Below are 18733 nucleotides of genomic sequence, written 5' to 3' on the forward strand. Positions count from 1 at the left end.
GGCGGGGTGGGGAGGCGGGGGCCGGACGGGGGCTCAGTCTGCGCTAGCATTGGCGGAGCAGGGGACTGGGGAGGGGGGGCAGGAAGCGGGGGGAGCGGAGCTGCGGGGGGGGTGTATAAATAGGGAAGGGGGGACGTGCATCCTCGGCTGAGTGGGGGGGGGGGCGCTCGGCACAAAGAAAGTGGAAAGTTTGCAGCGCGGGGCGGTCCGGGCCAGGGATCCGGGTGCGCACGTGCAGGGCCGGGGGCGCCGGGGGCCCCCCACGCCGAGCTCGCCGTTTCTTTTTTTTTCCTGCAAGCGGGGGGGGGTGTTGTTGGTATCGCCCCCTCCTTCTCCTCCCCCCAGGGGTGAAAGTGCAAGAGGAAGTGCAGCCGCTGCCATCTTTCCTCCGCTCCGAACACACGGAGCCCGGGGCCGCAACGCAGTCGCTCCGCCGCCGCCTTCGCTCAGCCCGGGAAAGGGCCCGCCCTGCCGCCGCCGCTGCCCGCCCGCTCCAGCCTTCGCTGCCGACTCCGCCCGCCAGGCTCCGGGATCCGGCCCGCGCTGCCGCCCTAGTGCGCGCCCCGGCGCCGCCGCCGCCTTAGCCTTTTGTTTCCTCCGCTCCGGCGCCCCCGCCCCGGCTCGCGCTTTGCAGGGGACGCAGCGCGCGCCCCCAGCGGGCCCGGGAAAAACCGCGGCGCGCGCGCGCCTGCGCGACAGACCCCCCCTCCGCTCCTCCTCCCCGCGCGCGCGCGCCTTCTTGGCTGCGCGCCGGCGCCGCCTGGCGGGCGGGAGGGGAGGTGGCAGGCGTGTTTGCGGGAGGGGCGCACCTCTTTGCTCGCGTACCCCCCCGGAGGTAGACAGAGGAGGGGAGGCGGGCGGGCGGGCGGGCGGAGAGGAGAGAAGAGTGCACGATCTGGCAGGGGTGGGGGCAGCTATGTGGGCGGTGGTGCGTCCTGCCGTCTAGACAGTCCGATCCGGGCAGGGGGCGTGTGCGCTCGGCGCACCTGCGAGATTACAGAGCCCCGGGCCGGCACGTGTGGGGAGTGTAGACACGTTCGCTGCGCCCCGCTTCTCGCTGCCTAGGGGAAGGGAGTGGGGCGGGTAAGTGCCGCGGCCCGGCTTGTGGGGAGGGGGCGGCGGCCATGGAGCGAGTGAACGACGCTTCCTGCGGCCCGTCGGGCTGCTACACCTACCAGGTGAGCAGACACAGCACGGAGATGCTGCACAACCTGAACCAGCAGCGCAAAAACGGCGGGCGCTTCTGCGACGTGCTCCTGCGGGTGGGCGACGAGAGCTTCCCAGCGCACCGCGCGGTGCTGGCCGCCTGCAGCGAGTACTTTGAGTCGGTGTTCAGCGCCCAGTTGGGCGACGGCGGAGCTGCGGACGGAGGCCCTGCTGACGTGGGGGGCGCAGCGGCGGCCCCGGGCGGCGGGGCTGGGGGCAGCCGGGAGCTGGAGATGCACACCATCAGCTCCAAGGTGTTTGGGGACATACTGGACTTCGCCTACACTTCCCGCATCGTGGTTCGCCTGGAGAGCTTCCCTGAGCTTATGACCGCCGCCAAGTTTCTGCTGATGAGGTCGGTCATTGAGATCTGCCAGGAAGTCATCAAACAGTCCAATGTGCAGATCCTGGTGCCCCCTGCCCGGGCCGACATCATGCTCTTTCGTCCGCCTGGGACCTCGGACTTGGGTTTCCCTTTGGACATGACCAACGGGGCAGCCTTAGCTGCCAACAGCAATGGCATCGCAGGCAGCATGCAGCCCGAGGAGGAGGCGGCGCGGGCAGCTGGTGCAGCCATTGCGAGCCAGGCCTCCCTGCCTGTGTTACCTGGGGTGGACCGCTTGCCCATGGTGGCCGGACCCCTGTCCCCCCAGCTGCTGACCTCCCCCTTCCCCAATGCGGCGTCCAGTGCTCCTCCCCTGACTGGCAAGCGAGGCCGGGGCCGCCCAAGGAAGGCCAACCTGCTGGACTCAATGTTCGGGTCCCCGGGGGGCCTGAGGGAGGCAGGCATCCTTCCGTGTGGCCTGTGTGGGAAGGTGTTCACTGATGCCAACCGGCTCCGGCAGCACGAGGCCCAACATGGTGTCACCAGCCTCCAGCTGGGCTACATCGACCTTCCTCCTCCGAGGCTGGGTGAGAACGGGCTGCCCATCTCTGAGGACCCCGACGGCCCTCGAAAGAGGAGCCGGACCAGGAAGCAGGTGGCATGTGAGATCTGCGGCAAGATCTTCCGTGACGTGTACCATCTCAACCGCCACAAGCTCTCCCACTCGGGGGAGAAGCCCTATTCCTGCCCTGTGTGTGGGCTGCGGTTCAAGAGGAAAGATCGCATGTCCTACCACGTGCGCTCCCACGACGGGTCCGTGGGCAAGCCCTACATCTGCCAGAGCTGTGGGAAAGGCTTCTCCAGGTGAGGAACGGTGCCCCCCCGCCATGACTTGTCCTAGCCCAACTCCTGGAACAGCCAGGCCCTCGCCAGCGTCTGGGGATTCGCTTGACCTTGTGGGGCCATGTCAGGTTTGGGGAGAGTGTTTTAACGACGCTGATTTTTGAGGTGATGTGGCCACGAGGTGCTTTCTCTTGCCTCGGGGAAGTTCTCTGGCACTAGGCAGGCCCCAATGTCTCTTCCTCGGGGCCTTGTGGGAAGGGCCACAGCCACCGGGCCTCACCATTCTTCTCCCTGGGCTCCCTTTGTGTTTCCGGCACCAGGCGAGGGGCCCCGTCTGGGGGCGGGAGGCCGGGCTCCTCCAGCGACTTTCCCCGCTTGAATGGCTGCCGGGGGAGGGACTGAAACAAGTGCCGCTGGGACTGTGGACGCTCCCCCACCGCCTCCGTGCCCCCACCCCCACCACGGGCGGTCCTGGGCCAGGAGACCCCAGAATCACGGGGCACGGAGCTGGGCACCCAGAGTCTTCGGAACAGCGAGATCTTTGATATGCTCTGACCTGGTGGTTCCAGAGCCTACCTGAACCCACAGATCCCCCTTATGTGCACTGGATGGAGGGGGAAGAAGGGCGGGATGTCTATTTAGATCGACTTTTTAGTGAGACTGATAAGGAACTCGCAGACTTGTCTGTGAGCAGAGGGTTGTTTTTTCTCTTAAGAGGATATTCGGAATAAAAGGCTGGTTTTAGCTTGCCTGGGCTCTGAGGGCCTTGTGTGTCTGAACACCGCGATGGAGAGAACTCCCTCAGAGGGGCCCCAGGCAAGAACCAGTCGTACCGGTCAGGCAGCCCCTGCCCACCTGCTCTGTCGGGCATCTGGTTTACCAGCCCAGCTGGGGACTTAGGGCTTCATCCCTTGGCCTCTGGGGACTGAATTCCATCCGGGTGGCATTCATTGGCTGCTGTGGCGGGAGAGGCTGGGGGAGGGGAACACGGAGTTTCTAAGGGGCTTTAGTCCGGACAATGAAGCACACATACCCCCTCCCAGAAAGGCTGCAGCGAGGCAGCCCGGTCTCATTCTGAAGCCCTCTCCTTGGGACCTGAGATCACGGAGTGTCTGGGGAGGGGAGGGCGGGAGAGGCGGGCAGACAAGGTCAGAGACAAACGCTCAGCTCATTCCCTTCCCCCTCTGGAGAAAACCGGGCCACAGAGGCCTGGGCCTCAGGAGCCGGGGCTGCGTGCTGACTTTCCTTTGTCGTGCGGGGGTGGGGTGGGGAGGTCTGGCCGAGCCTGCGGCCCCTGTTCTCTGGAGGTCTTGTTCTAAAGTCTCTCTTGGTCTCTTTTTCCCAGGCCTGATCACTTGAACGGACATATCAAGCAGGTGCACACCTCTGAGCGGCCTCACAAGTGTCAGGTAGGGGCCGGGCCGGGGCAGAGAGGGGCTGAGAGAGAACGCTGCTGTCCTCGCGGCCACGAGCCCGCTGATGTCTGTGCGGGCCGGCTGACTGACCGCCGCTGTGCACACCTCCCCCTCTGCCCCCCTCCGTCTGCTCTCCTCCTTTGTTCTCCCCCGGCCCCCTCCCTCCCACTGCTGATGTCCCCTCCCTCTGGTTGCTGGGTCCTGGTTCCCACCCGTCTCTGTCTTCACTCTGCTGCTTGGCTCTCCTCTCCTGGCGTCTGCCAGCTCCTTAGATGGTGGGCCGCAGGGCACAAGTGTTGTCCTGGGGTACTGGCAGCCCGCCGGGTCCAACTTTGGTTCCCGGCGGTTCGCAGGGGCCACCGTGGGCAGAAGTGGTTTCGGAAGGGCTCGTGGTGGCCCAGCCCGCACGTCTTCCTCTTGTGCGCCTGGCAGCCTGACCCGGCTTGGAGCTCCATCTGGGTCCCCTCAGCTCAGGGCACCTGGTGGTGCGGGTGGGGGCGAGGAGGCAGGGCGCCGCTGGTCTCATCTCTGAGCGCTGGCACCTGCTTAACCTGTCCTGAGCCACGTGTGCGCGCAGCCAAGGGCTTCTGAGAACTGGAGGGCGAAGTGGCTTCCTGTCCTGGCGAGCTCTTTGTGTAGCAGTAGGTAGGGGAGACTGAGCCAGGTTCTCACCCTTGGTGTGTCTGCCTGAATGATATCTGGGTGCCCTGTGGTGCCCAGAAAACCGAGCTTCCTCTCCTGGCCATCGAGCGGTCCTGTGTGGGTGGAAAACGTGCCTCTGTCTTCTCCTTGGTCATCTTCCTTTTCTTGGGCCAAGTTCTCACCATCTCAGGCGGGAGACAGTTGTGGCGTGCCTAGGGGCCGCAGCGTCCGGTGGGGTGACCCGCTTCTCTTTATCCTGTTGGTGCCAAGGAGGGAGTGTTCCAGGGATACCAGCAGGGAGGGCTGGACGCTGTAGGAGGGATGGGGAGCCCCGGGGGTCAGGTGTGGCGGTGCTCCCACAGGCCGGGCGGCTGGGCGGGCCCGCAGGGGTGCCCGCGTGCCCCTGCCTCCTCTCTCTCTCTCTGCCTCTCCATCATGGAGCACGTTCCGACTCCCAGGTAGTGTGCTGAGCAGCCCGGCAGGGTAGGAGGCGCCGGAGGCGCCCAGCGGGCAGTGGGGGTGTGCCCGGTGGCCTGGGGGGGTAACCTGCACTCTCTGCCCTTTTTCCAGGTGTGGGTTGGGAGCAGCAGCGGCCTGCCGCCCCTGGAATCTCTTCCTAGCGACCTGCCATCATGGGACTTTGCCCAGCCTGCTTTGTGGAGGTCGTCCCATTCCGTTCCTGACACCGCCTTTTCCCTTTCTCTAAAAAAATCCTTCCCAGCCCTCGAAAACCTGGGCCCAGCACCCTCCAGCAACGCTCTCTTCTGCCCAGCCCCCCCGGGATATCTGAGGCAGGGCTGGACGGCCCCGGAGGGTGGCCGGGCCTTTACCCAGTGGCCTGTAGGCTAGCCGGGCCTCCCGAGAGGGTCTTCTGTGCTGGGGACGGCGGTGACGGTGGTCCGAACCTCCTGCTTCTGGGAGAGACCTGCCCGCTGTGCCCAGCTCTTCCTGGGTGACGCGGGCTCTTTCCCAGCTCGGGGACCCCCGTGTGGGGGTCGCAGGGAGCTCCTTCCTGGGCCCGCCACGGTCTCCGTGTTTCTGTCGGCTGTCTGGCCTTGTTCCCCCCCTTTAGCTGATGGTACCCTGGGTGTCTGCCCCTGCCTGGAGGCCGGTGCCTCCCCTCCCTGAAGCCCGGGGTTTCTGGAAGGGGGCCTGGCCTCCCCTCCCCCTACCCTGGGAGTGAGTCCTCCAGCCGGCCAGCCCGAGCTGCCTGCTTCCCTTCCACTCACACAGGTCCCGCTTTCCTTTCTGGCTCATGAATTAGATGGTTGTGGTTTTGAGTGTCATTAGCAGGTCTGCTCAGGAACTAGACTAACCAGTAGCTTTACCTTGGGTCGTCCTGACACATGGCTTTGGGGGCTGATAAAGCAGTTGCAGACCCTCCCCCCTTGGGCCCCAGTGGTGTGTCCTTTAGCCCCCTTGGGCTCTGTGGGAATAATAGGAGTGATGATAAAAGTTTTCATTCTAACACTTGAGGCTTTGTGTGTTTTGTCTCTGGTCTGTGTCGTAACGCTGACGTCACAGTCTCTTGGTATACGTGCCTGCCCTGCCCTGCCCTGCCCTCCGACACACACGCTCACAGGCCCGTGGCCCCACCTCCAGCCCCACAGCCAGAACCCCCCTGACGGTGACCTGGCAGGTGAAGACGTGCTGCCCCTTAGGCGTGGGCTGGCCACCCAGGTGTGCCAGGGCCGGGTTAAAAGGCAGGGGCATCTGTTTTGCATGGTGTGCGTGCTGAAAGCATCGGAGGTGAAGAGACGGTTGGCTGGGAGTTGGTTCCTGGGGCCCCTGGCAGAGCTGGGCACAGCCGTACCTCTCGGTCCCTCCTGGTGCCAGAGAGGCATTGGTTACAGAGACTGGTGCCTCAGCCTGAGGGCACAGGCCCTCCGAATGCGGGGGCATGGAGGCTCAGCCTGGCGGTGATGCGGGGGCATGGAGGCTCAGCCTGGCGGTGACACGCCCGTCTCCCTGGGCTTTCGTGGCCCAGATGCCCCCATGCTGCTCATCTGCACGTGCTGTGGGCTGGACCTTCCCCCACAGGGAGTTCAGCCTGATGCGCCGAGAGGCTGGAACAGCTCAGACCTCTCCCGCTGCTCCCTGTGGCCCCACTTCTCAGGGGCTGGTCGGGGTGGTTTGGGCTGGAGGGATAACTCATTAGGAACTGAGGTGGGAATAAAGGAACTGACACCCTCCAGAAGGGGGCCTGCTGGGCCCCAACGCGTTGCCCTTAAGACTCTTCTGCCCCCTGAGGCTGCCGGACTCGAAGGCCACCAGGGGTAGGGTGTGCACCGGTGTCCCTGCTACCACTTATGCCCCATTCCCGAGCTGCTCAACCCTTGGGAGTCTCGGACCTTTGGGAGTCTGGGATGGGGAGAAACAGGCAGGGAGGGGAGGGAGCCTGGCTGGGGCTCCGGGTTGAGTGGTGACGACCAGAGGGGACTCAAGCTGGGGGGACGTGGCAAGTGTACCACTAGCAACAGCAGGCTGCCTGCAGGCAGGGCTGGGGGCCAGGCGGTCGTCCCAGCACCACCAGGGCGGGGTGCTGACCCTGGCACCGCCCCCCGCCTTCTGCCTCCAGGACAGGGGCTGCCTCTATCTTGAGTGGTCCCAGGTTGGAAGTGCTGGGCGCCCTTTCTTTGCGATCCATCTCTCTCCTCAGCTTTCTCTGCTGCTGCTCCTGGGTCAAGGGTCGGCGTTGTCTGAACTTCTGGCAGGCCTGGACTCGGGGCTTTCTCAGTGCCTCCAGAAAACCTCTGGTGCTCCGGCCAGAGGGTCAGTACTCACACAGAGAAGCCAACCACCACTCCAGCATGGCTTTGTAACACAGAGAAAGTTTTCATTTTTTTTTTTTTCCCAAGTAGCAGATTTACATTCCTAATGATGTTTGCTCAGGCTCAAGTTAGCTTTCATTCCTTGCAAGATAATCAATGGAGGACTGGAGGACTGGGTGGGAAACCTCAGCCTGGTCTGCGATTTCAATTTTGCTTAGCTAATCTCCCAGACGGATAATCCACTTGGGGATAATTGAGGTTTGGTTGTCCGTTATCTTTTGTTAGCAAAGTGTGACAGGCAGTGCTTATAAGGACACGTCCCAAAAGAAAGTTGGCAACGAGGCTTCTCTCCCACCTCCCTCTAGCGGCACCCTCTTCCAGAGAGCACGGAAGGTGGAACCCTCCCTGTGCGTTTTCTTACACCTGGCCGGCGGTCGCTTCCTTTTTTGAGTTGTGTTGCGTGGTGTAGGCTACACTGCCCCTCGTCACTGGAGGGGTGGTCCTCGGTCACTTGTCTAGCAAAGCCAGCTCTCGTCCCCAGATGAATCGACAGGTGCACCCCTCTCCCCGAGGTGTCCACAGCACCCCTTATTCTGGTTTACAGTCTGGTGGGCTGGGTGAGGGAAGCATTCAGTTTTCCCCCTACTGAGGCCATGAGACCAGACACCTGTGATGCTTTCTGAGTCATGTGGGTGCCCAAGTTTCCCTGCACAAATCCTGTCACCTCTATCAGGACAGCCTGGCCCCCAAGGGCACTGATAGAAACTACCAACACCACATGAATAAACTCAACATATGAAGTAGGTGAAAGCAGTACAGTTGACCCTGGAACGACGTGAAGCTTAGGAGCACTGACCCTCTGGGTGGTCAGATACACACGTACAGCTTAACAGTCGGCCTTCTGTTCATGCGATTCTTTCTCGTCCAACCACCTATCACAGTATTTACTGTTGAAAAAACCCGCATGTAAATGGGCCCTTGCCATTCAAACCCTTGAAAACTGTTCAAGGGGAAGCTGTATTTTATTAGCATGACTTGTTCCATTCACATCTGTCACAGTTGTTCAGAAGATCACGGCTAACAAGAACAGAGGCAGTCCTGACCGACGTGCAGGGCTGGGGTGGCCACCTTGGTGTCTTCCATCCCCACAGCATCTCGCACGTTTGTTTCTCACTTTGATTGTACAGTGAAGCAACAGATAAACGCTGTACGTGGTGACAGTGTTCAGACACTTACCTTAAGGCCTCAGGGTCTCAGGATCTGTTTCTGTTCAACGGAGACTGTGGGAGCACCTCCATTCTAGCCAGCTGATGGGGTGGCGGGTCTTCAGTGAGTTAACGTTCCGTCTGTGATGACCTTATCGGTGAATGTTGCTTTCTCTTACGGTTCTAAAACAGTAAACACATACAGAGGAAAGAAATGAAGTCAACCTGGACTCAAAGCTGAGACATGTGCATGGAACCAAAATTGTTTGAAAGTCATCAGACTGAACCCTCCTCAGGGCTTTCTCGACATGCCGTGACCTCTAGGGCTCTGTGCAGGCCCCCGCTTGGGCGGGACGCTGGGGGCAGATCCGGGACTGAGACTGGGTCGAGGGACCTGGGGGAGCTGACTGCAGCTCCCAGCTGGTGGGGTGAGGGCACAGCCAGCCTTGAGGGCCACCGTGAGGCACTGCCTGCCACTAGCGCCTGTGAAGGCAGAGCCTGGGCCCACCCGGCACAGGGGTGCTCGGCTGGCGCAGCCGGTGCTGTCCCGGTTGGCACCAGCCCTGGGGATTCCCTAGATGCCCCCTCCAAGAGCCTCCAGCTCTTGGTCTCTGCTAATTTTCACATTCGCAGAGTTGACGCTGTCATTTCGTGGGCTGCTTTTTCAATGCAAATGCACACAGATGTTATGAAGAGTAATCTCTGCTCTGTCCTGCCTTTCCTTTCCATTTCCCCGTGGCCGCAACTAATGTCACTTTTAAATAAATAGTGAGTAAATTGAATTCTTTGTGTGAGACAACCAGGGGAAACCCAGGGTGGAGAAAGTGAAGACTGTTCTATTTACATGCCAGTAGCTCTTCTGTAAATTCACTTACAGCCAGTGCAATGAAAGTCAGTTCTTAAATGTTTAAGAATGTGCCTAGCTCTTCATTTTGCAGAACTCAGCCTGCCATGAAATAGGCGTGTCGGGGGCCAGTGGGAACCAGTGATCTCAGCTCAGGGGTCCCGTGGGGAAGACCATGGGGAGCAGGAGCGGCTTGCTCGGCACCTGGGCAGGAAGCCTGGGCCGCCTGCCGAATTCTCTTTGTACAGGGAGTCCCTGTGTTGGTCGGAAATGATTTGTGGCACGGTGTGCTCAACGGGGAGTCAGGTGTGGTGCCAGCTTTTACCTCACCGCGTTTTCCTTTCTGCCCTCAGACCTGCAATGCTTCTTTCGCCACCCGAGACCGCCTGCGCTCCCACCTGGCCTGTCATGAAGACAAGGTGCCCTGCCAGGTATGCGGGAAGTACTTGCGGGCGGCGTACATGGCAGACCACCTGAAGAAGCACAGCGAGGGGCCCAGCAACTTCTGCAGTATCTGTAACCGAGGTAATCGCCCTGCTGTTTTCTCACGTCGGGGAGCGGGCCTGCGCCCCGCCTCAGGCCCCACTCTGCACAGGCACCCCTCCGTCCCAGCCCACTGAGCGGTGAACGCCTCAGCTAGCTGTTTGTCACACTTTCCTTTCCCATCAACGTGGGGAGCTTGGCCTGGGAGCTCCCAGGAGATCAGCAGGCGGGCACAGAAGGAGAGAGGTGTTTCCCAGGCTTGGGGCCATGACGCACCTGCTGCCCTGGGGGCAGGATGGATGCGCTGAACCACTGAGGTCGGTGGGAATCGTGAGACCCCCGAGAGGTAGGGGAGAGAGACCGACCCGAGAGCCGTGCCGGCTGCGTCACGGGCACACGGGTGAAAGTCAGCAGCCAGGTAAGGAGGTCAAGTCTGTAGGTGGACAAGGGCCGGAACTTTCTAGCATATGCGGTCAAAGGAATCCAGACCCAGGTAGACTGTGGCCTTGACGAGGGCAGAACATGGCAGGTGCTCTGAGCAGGGCAGCGTGCTCACAGCCGAGGTTGGCCTGGGTGGCGTCTGACTGTTGTGTTGGGTGAAGTTGTCTTTGCTGGGTTCACCGGCTGCCGGAAGGGCTGAGGCTCGTGTTGTCAGTGGAGGAGGCTGTGCCGTGTCTGCTGACGGAGTCAGCTCAGCTGTCCGGCGTGCGTGAGGAGGCTTCTGCATGGTGCGCTTGGCTTGGCTGGGGAGCGGGCTAGGAGTCCTGTCTCCTGGGACACGCTGGTCCCAGTGCTCCTGGAAGTCCTGTGTGTGGCTTCGCGGACGGAGCACTGAGCCAGGAGGCGGGGGACCCTGGGTTTCGCCGGCCCCTCCCACCTCACCTTCCTGTGTGACCTTGAACTCTCCCTTCCCCTGTGTCTAAGGCTCAGTCTCTTCATCTCTACAAGGGGTTGAGAACACCCCTTTGCCCACTTCACAGGGCTGTTGTGAGGATCCCGGGAGACGAGGCGGGTGACTGTTCTCTGGGCCCTGCAAACCACGGCACACTCGGGAGGCCCTCCTTTGTCGCCGTGTTGAGAGAGACACAGCTCGCTGACACTCTGGTCCGGACCAGGCACAGCACTCCTGCAGTCCTTGGCTGGGGTCTCTGACTCCTGTGGAGGGTGCTTGCAGAGTAGCCAGGTGTTCCTGCTGCCCTGTGCTGGGTCCACCCCCCACCAGGACCACACACTCGGGGTCTGCTGGATGCCGATGTTTGTACCACCAGGAAGTGCTGTGGAAGCGGGGAGGTCGGGAGATGGTCAGAAAAGCTGCAGAGGCACCCGTCCTATTTTCTGCATGTCCACAGAGGGCAGTGGGGCTGCCCAGCTCCGGGAGGAGACGGTTCCTTGTCTTGCTTCATCCTGACCTGGCTTCCTCATCACGCCCGACAGCTTCAGACCCGCCGCATGGTGCTGTCAGCAGGTGCTCTGTCAGGGTTTCGGGGTTGAAGTTCTCAGCCTGTGAGTTGGCATCGGAGACCAGAGGTGGGAAACCAGTGCGCGTGGAGGAGGATGCCTGCGAGGAAACCGAGATGAAGCCTGGATTACAGAGGCAGGGAGATGGGGTAGGGGCCCAGAGCCACAGCCCCTGGGGACCCTGCTCAGGAGGAAGGAAGAGCTGAGAGCAGCAGGGAACGTTGACCCAGTCAGGAGACAGCTGATGTGGCAAAGCCAGCAGCTACCGAAAGTCAGGCTTTGTGCCCTGAGCTGGTGAAGAGGACTGGGCAGTGGCCAAGGCCACGTGGCCCCGGTGGGTGGGGGTGCCGGTAGAGTAGAACCAGAGCCCACCTTCCCTCAGAAAATCCCCTGGATCTGGACCGTAAGCAAAGCAGCTTTGGGTCCCAGCGTCGGAGCAGAAATCCTACTCCTCCAGGAAGAGAGAAGAGGGCTCTAGTCCCAACCACCCTGGGTCCTCAGAAGGAAGACAGTCTTGGTCTTTGTCAGAAGAGAAGAAGCAGGGTTCTACCTTGGACTCATTCCTTGGGCAGGAATTCCTTCCCCCTCCACGAAGAGGAAGAGGAAGGCACTTTTTCCAGAAAGAGGACAGGCCACTGAGACGCAGAGACCCTGGAATCAGATCACAGGGAGCTCTGAGCTGACCTATCAAGGCTATGACGCAGGAGCTGCCGCAGGAATTAGGTGGATGTCCTTCTGTCTGTGAGGGTCAGCCAGACGATCAGCAGGTGAGGCTGGATCAGGTTGGTTTCCAAGTGTCTTCTGAGAGCCTCCAGTCCCAGCAGTCCTTGAGCAGTCAGCTCAACCACTCACCCGTCTGCCTGCTTGCAGCCACACAGAAGACTCTTGGCCATGAAGAATGGGAGAGAGCGGATCCCACACTGGAGACAGATGACCTTGTCTTTGAGCTGGAGACACACTGGGACGTGGGCCGTCCCATCTTAGAGGAGATGAGTCCCAGCAGGGGAGCTGGATGGCTGCAGAAGCCGGTTCCCTCATGTTCGAGTTGAGGAAGTCAGCTGAGTTGAACCGTGGGGAGGACCTGGTATGGTAATCGCCACGATTTCCCTTCTCCTGAAGTTTCTGTGGCAGGTCGTGTGTCCCGGGATGCGGGAGGGCGAGGGAGAGCACATCGGGAGTCACTCTTTGACCGAGACAACATTTGCACTCACACATCATTGCTCCAAGGGTAGAGAAGGCCGTTTCTCCAGCCAGAGGCGAGCGCACACACTGTCACCAACGCCAGTCGTGCCGTCTCCTCGGCCGTGCCGACACAGACCTGCTGAGCGCCCCCTCCAGCACGGCTGGGTTGGGCACGGCCCCACCAAGGTGTGGACCAGGAGAAAGCAGGGATGTGGAAGCTGCCAGCGGAGGGTTTGCCTCCAGAGTGGGAAGTGCACACACCAGCCAAGGACGTGCCGCGGAGGCCCAGTGGCCAAGTGGTGGTAAACTCTCCGCCTCTGCAGCACGGGAGGGTAGCCTGTCAGCAACGGGGACAGGCAACGGGGGGTCATGGGTGTGCTCGAGCCCCCATCACCCCAAACCTTGTATCACGCGGCCTCTTTGGTTCTTGGTTAGTCAGTGGTGGACAGGCAGGTGAGTTTAGAATTCCAACCAAACGTGTCTGGCTTCAAAGATGTGTTCGCGGAAAACTCAGCTTGTTTCAACCTAGAACTTGGCTGCTGAGCTGCCGTGTTTAAATTCTGGGCTCTGGGTGGCAGCTGTGGATGCCGCCTACCACCCACCACATGGCTTTGCTATAGATAGTAAGCAGTCAGCAGCTGGGGCAGCGTCAAGGGGACCCAGCCACGTGGTCCCCAGACTGTTTTCCAGGAAAACGCAGTGAGCTTTCATTGAGCATCTGCTGTGTCCCCAGCACAGCTCTTCCCACAAGGAGTAGATATAACAGCTCCTGAGGCCCCTTCCCGCCTCTCCTGCCCCTCTTGGCTGCCGTGGCCCTGTCCTGGTGTGCCAGGAGAGTGGTTCGCTCCACTTCAGAGGCCCCACGGGGGTGAAGAGACAAAGACTGCCTGCCAAAGCAGTGTCATCACGTCAGTAGGAAAGTCTGATATTTCTGCTGCCTGCCAGGGGGCAGGGCTGAGGTCCTCCGTCCTGTGGGCCTCCCCTGCTCCTTCTGACCACAGCCTCCCTTGAGGGAGTATTCCTGTGGGACCCTCGGAAGCCAATCTGTTCCCGTGCTTGGTAGCAGGCAGACTACCCAGTCACAGCGCAGGACAGCATGCACTGCGAGGCAGGGCAGGACAGTAGCATCCGGTCCAGAGGGTTTTCGTCAGGAGAGGAAGCCCAGTTCACCCTGTCCCCCATTTCCCTCCAGAACCACAACTGCTACCGTCGGGAGCACGTTTGTTAAATGAGATTCTAAAGAACCTGCCTGCCAGTGCAGGAGACCTGGGTTCCATCCCTGAGTCGGGAAGATACCCTGGAGGAGGGAAGGGCACCCCGCTCCAGTATTCTTGCCTGGAGAATCCCATGGACAGAGGGGCCTGGTGGGCTACCAGTCCTTGGGGTCACAAAGAGTCAGACACAACTGAAGCAACTTAGCACGCATGCGTGGCAGAGAAGTGCAGGAATGTTGAGAGGTGGTAACTGAGCCTATTGCACAAGGCCAGGGGATGTTTCTGGGGCCAGGACCAAGACACAGGGACCATTAGAGAGTCTGCCTAGTGGTGAAGGACCATGTGATGCATGTGGTCCTTGGACTGGGTCCAGGCTCTGCCATTTAGCAGCTGTACCCGTGGCTGTGAAGCACAGTGTGATACACGCGGTGCGCAGGGCCTGGCATGCCCCTGTCACTCACTGAAGGTGACTTTTACTGAATAATAGTTCCAGAAGCATTTTGAAAACTAGGCCAATTCAAACATTTTTAAAACTAGTCTCAGGGACTTCCCTGGGGCTAGAACTTCATGATCCCATTGCAGGGGGCGGGCCCTGGGCTCGATCCCTGGTTGGGGAACTATATCCCACATGCTGCAACTAAAGATCTTGCAAGCCACAATGAAGACAGAATAAACATTAAAAAAAACACCAAGTCTTGTGCAGACATTCACTGTACTCTCCAGCCACTCTCCACCCATTGGTCACGGGCTCACTGCTACCCTGTGGCTGTAATTTAATGAGGAAATGAAGTACCCAAGGATGTGTCAGCTGTCTCTGGATTGAAGGGATACCATCGAGGCACTATCGCCCCACTTGGGCCTTTTGCAGAAAAGTTTTGGTTCCTGCTGAAGGCACTTCCGGATCCTTTGCTCTAGGGGCACTTGATGTCACAGCTCCTTCCCGTGAAACCCCAAGTAGAGTTCCTTTGACTGGCCCAGCCCGTTCCATCTCCCAGGACTCGTGGCTGCTGCGGAAGCTGATCCAAGATCCACTCTTCCCAGCCTGAGGCGTCTCAAGGCCCAAAGTGACCTCGGAGCATCTGAGTAGGGCAGCTCCCAGATGGCGGGGTTGCCTCTCTCCCACAATAAAGACAAGGACTGTCCCTCTTTCTTCTTCCTTAAGTGAACCTGATGGATCCTCCAAAACCTAACCAAGAAGACCACCGTGCATGAGAGATGACTGCACCTCTCCTTTTAAGACAACTTCCCATTTTCATTGTTCCTCAGAAGGTCTAAACAGTCACCAAATCCAGTCACTCTGCAGGTGAGAACATGAGCAGAATAGAGCTGGTCCTGACCATCAGGAGAAGGGGGACTCCGGAGGCACTTCTTTGGGACTTCATTTTGCCTCCGTCCGGTCTCTTGTGCAGATGGTGTGCCTTCGTGAGTGTTAGGCGGCTGGAGTCCCGAGGCTGCCCTGGAGTCCCTTGTGTTTTCCTGACTGTGTTTCTAGTCAGGTCCCCGCAGCTGATGTGGGGCTGTGAACCGTCCGCTCGAACCACTGGCCCCCTTGAGACACCGAGGAGTCTGGAGGCAGCGGGCCTCTGGCCCGGGCAGGAGCAGGATCTCAGGCCCTCCCTCCAGGCGGACTCCACCGCAGCCCTGCGGGACGTGCTCTGCAGAGACGCTGACTCAGGACGGTTCCACCGCCCTCCTGAGCCTGGCGGTGGCTCCCGTGGCTGCGGCGTTCTCGAGCCAAGGAGGGACCCTGTTAGGAGTGCTAGCCCGCACGGCCAGGAGAGGCAAGGGGGAAGCAGAGAGAGGTGTCTGTGTGCCGGCCGCGGATCTCATCTCCTTTTGTCTTGTTTAGGTTTCTCCTCTGCCTCCTACTTAAAGGTCCATGTTAAAACCCACCACGGTGTTCCCCTTCCCCAGGTCTCCAGGCACCAGGAGCCCATCCCGAATGGGGGAGCAGCGTTCCACTGCGCCAGGACCTATGGCAACAAAGGCAAGCGACCCCTTGCTCTGCACTTTGCTTCTCTGCGCAGACTGTGTTGTGGGGGCGCTGGGCCGGGCGTGGGGAGGCGGGGAGGCGGGAAGGCGGCCGACTTGCTGGCCGCCTCGAGGAGGAGGCTCGAGATCCGAGTGGCAGTGGCCTCCAGGACAGAAGTCACAGTGGGGGTCTCACTGCAGGGCACTGCCGAGATCCAGCCCCCGCCTCCTCTTCCCCAGCCCTCCCCCCTCGCTCCTGGCCAGTCCCCACACCTAGAGCCCTGAGGGACGCCCCCGGCCCAGGCAGGAAGAGGAACCCTGCATGATGAGCCTCTGGGCCTGTCCGTTGCCTGTGGCCCTTCCAGGAGGGCGTGGTGCTGCGGCTGAATGCTTTCTTCTCCTTTGAGCCTGTGGGCAGGGGGAGCCAAGGGCTGGCTTCCCCCTCGGCAGGGGCCATTGGCTGCTGTGGGCAGCCCTTTCTGGAGAGCCTCTGGCCGCGTTTGTGAGATGCATGGCGCTGACTCCGACTCGGTTTGCGTAGAGCTCCCTAGGCCCCACCTCCACTGGTTGATTCTGGTTGTTCTGCGGCATTTCAAGTTGTTGTTGCCTTGTGGGTGATGCCCGGACTTGGCAGACGGCAGAGCTGGCATGCTCCACACTCCCATCACAGACCTCCCTTCCCGGCATGGCGCTCTGAACCCAGGCAGGAAGCTGCTCGTGGTGGAGGATTCCCGTGTGGGCCGGGCAGGGCAGATGAGCGAGGGCTGTCCTAAGGCTCGGCTTGTCCCGGGCCCTGCGTACGGACAGCAGCCGATGGAGTTGTTCAGTTCCTTCTAAGCTGTTGTGCTTTGACCAGTTGGCCCGGAAGGCTTCTGGCAGGCGGAGGCGCAGAGGGCAGGGCGTGTGTTCGCAGCGTTGGGAGGACCGGCTCAGCCTCAGCGGTCGATGGGGTCGGCCTGGGTCGAGGAGCCCACGGCTCTGGTTCTGCCTTGCTAGGGCGCAGCCTGTCTGGGGCCGAGGTGAGGTCACCGACGTAGCTGCAGAGCATCATTACCACAGCTGTTTTACCCGCAGAGGCACCTGAGAGGGCGCCTAAGAGTTGGGCTCTTGAGTTGTCCGGGTGGAGGCAGTGGAGGCCCCCTCTCCATGCCCTTCCTCAAAGCAGGCTGAGATGGCGCTGAGCGGTACACGTGCGCCTGCGTGGAGAGTCCGCGGCAAGGGAGGTCAGCGGCCCCTGGCCCTGCTGCCTCACCCCCGCGTAGGCACGCCAGGCTCCCCGACTGACCCGCTGCACTTCCGTGGGTTCTGCTGGGCGGTGGCTGGCCATCAGCTGCCCTCCACGAGTCCGTGAGCTGGCCCCTGGCGACCCCCTCCAAGGGGGCGTCCCCAGAGCCCGGCCTCACCGCCCCTCTGTGTTCTGTTTCCTCCTAGAAGGCCAGAAATGCTCGCATCAGGATCCGATTGAGAGCTCCGACTCCTACGGCGACCTCTCGGACGCCAGCGACCTGAAGACGCCCGAGAAACAGAGCACCAACGGCTCCTTCTCCTGCGACATGGCGGTCCCCAAAAACAAAATGGAGTCTGACGGGGAGAAGAAGTACCCCTGCCCCGAGTGCGGGAGCTTCTTCCGCTCCAAGTCCTACTTGAACAAACACATCCAGAAGGTGCACGTCCGCGCCCTCGGGGGCCCCCTGGGGGACCTGGGCCCCGCCCTCGGCTCGCCTTTCTCTCCCCAGCAGAACATGTCTCTCCTCGAGTCCTTCGGGTTTCAGATCGTTCAGTCGGCCTTCGCCTCGTCTCTGGTCGACCCGGAGGTCGACCAGCAGCCCCTGGGGCCCGAGGGCAAGTGAGGCAGACAGACGCTGCCCTGCGGAGACAGCCCCTGGGGACGGCTGAGAAATGCTGTGAATGCGGAGGGAAGTGGTGTCTTTGGGTTCTGTAGCTGAGAAGATTTTTATTCGTTTTTAACTCCCCCCTCCAGCCCTGTTGCCCCCCACCCCCCACCCACCCCCTCAATGGTCTTTAGAAATAGATTCTCATCTGATACTCGGCAGAAATAACCTATAAGACCCGGTATGGGATGAGGGCAGAAAACACTACATGCGGGGCCCCCGGTGAGGCCGGGCCGGTTTCTCCAACGGGCGGACGCTGGCGCCCCCTGGTGCTCGTCAGTTCTCAGGGGCCCCAGCCCCACACCCACAGCTGACCGCGTCCTGGGACCTCCGTGAGTCTGGTCCCCATCCCCTTCTCCAGCCCCTCATCGCCCCTTCTCATATCCCTCCACAGAAGCCACAGTCGGGTCTCTAGCCACTCACACAAAGCTGACGCCCAACTGTTTAAGGAAGCTGGAAGCCCGCAGCAGCACCCCGTGGACCGTGGGGGCAGTGCCCTCTGAGAGCCCCCCTGAGCTTGACCTTTGACCTGGAGGGCCCCCAACCTTTCTCTGAGCCCTGCCTGAAGGCTAGCATTCTGCCACTAGGACAAGCTTAGCAATTGAGGACACTCCAACCCCAAATTCCAGTTCTTCTGTGATTTTTTTAACCATTCAACTTGCTGTTGGGTTTTAATTCTCTAATTATTATTATTATTATTATTATTTTTTAGGACCAGTCGTAGTGAATTGCTACTGAAAGCTATCCCAGGTGATACAGAGCTCTTTGTAAACCGCAGTCACACGTTAGGGTTAGGATTAAAACTTTGTTTAGATGTACCATAATTAACTTGGCTAGTTGATTGTTTGAAGTCTATGGAAGAAATAGTTTTATGGAAAATTTTAAAAATGCCAGTCTGGTCAGGGAGGGCGGGGCTCTCTGTGCTGTTGGAGGGAGGAAGAACCGGCAAGGGTGGACATCAGGCACTGTGCTTGTATTGCACGGGAGCAAGCCCGGGTCGACCCTGTGACGTGAATTGATCTGATCAGGCTGTATTAAAAACATTAGTACATTACTCCACCTGCCGCCCTGAGTCTGTTTTTTCCAGCTGTGGGGGGTCTCTGGGACCAGGGGATGCGGTCCCAGGAGGCCTCTCTTCCTCATCATCCACTGGGACTGACAGGTGCTTCCCTGCAGACTCAGCTGCCAGCGTCCACCCACCTTCTCCCCTTTGTCTTCACTGCTCTGTGCCCCAGACCCTGGAGGCACAGTGGTGCGCAGGATACGCTCATGAAGCTTAAAG

At 60.5% G+C, this 18733-nt stretch overlaps 2 protein-coding genes across 9 annotated transcripts in view; one reads left to right on the forward strand and one right to left on the reverse strand.

The window, feature by feature from the left end:
- Positions 1 to 18733, reverse strand: part of DRG1 (developmentally regulated GTP binding protein 1) — an 80992-nt gene that overhangs the window by 40835 nt on the left and 21424 nt on the right. For all 4 annotated transcript variants that reach the window (XM_081542419.1, XM_081542425.1, XM_081542421.1 and 1 more), the window contains exon 3: positions 8439 to 8590. The gene's annotated coding sequence lies outside the window, so the exon portion shown is untranslated. The remainder of the gene's footprint in view (positions 1 to 8438; positions 8591 to 18733) is intronic.
- PATZ1 (POZ/BTB and AT hook containing zinc finger 1) lies at positions 368 to 18510 on the forward strand. 5 transcript variants are annotated; one of them, XM_081542395.1, is made up of 6 exons: positions 368 to 470; positions 802 to 2395; positions 3720 to 3783; positions 9605 to 9776; positions 15503 to 15575; positions 16991 to 18510. In XM_081542395.1, the coding sequence occupies exons 2-6, from the start codon at positions 1125 to 1127 to the stop codon at positions 17022 to 17024; spliced, it is 1614 nt and encodes a 537-aa protein (XP_081398521.1). In that variant the 5' UTR covers positions 368 to 470; positions 802 to 1124; the 3' UTR covers positions 17025 to 18510. The 5 variants fall into 5 exon arrangements, with proteins under 5 accessions (XP_081398521.1, XP_081398522.1, XP_081398518.1 ...); XM_081542396.1 differs by lacking the exon at positions 15503 to 15575 and having other exon boundaries at positions 408 to 423; positions 1117 to 2395; XM_081542392.1 differs by lacking the exon at positions 368 to 470 and having other exon boundaries at positions 907 to 2395; positions 15438 to 15575.

This window comes from Giraffa tippelskirchi, chromosome 11, assembly GCF_054371585.1.
Source record: "Giraffa tippelskirchi isolate mGirTip1 chromosome 11, T2T-mGirTip1v1.2.pri, whole genome shotgun sequence".
Classification (NCBI taxonomy): Eukaryota; Metazoa; Chordata; class Mammalia; order Artiodactyla; family Giraffidae; genus Giraffa; species Giraffa tippelskirchi.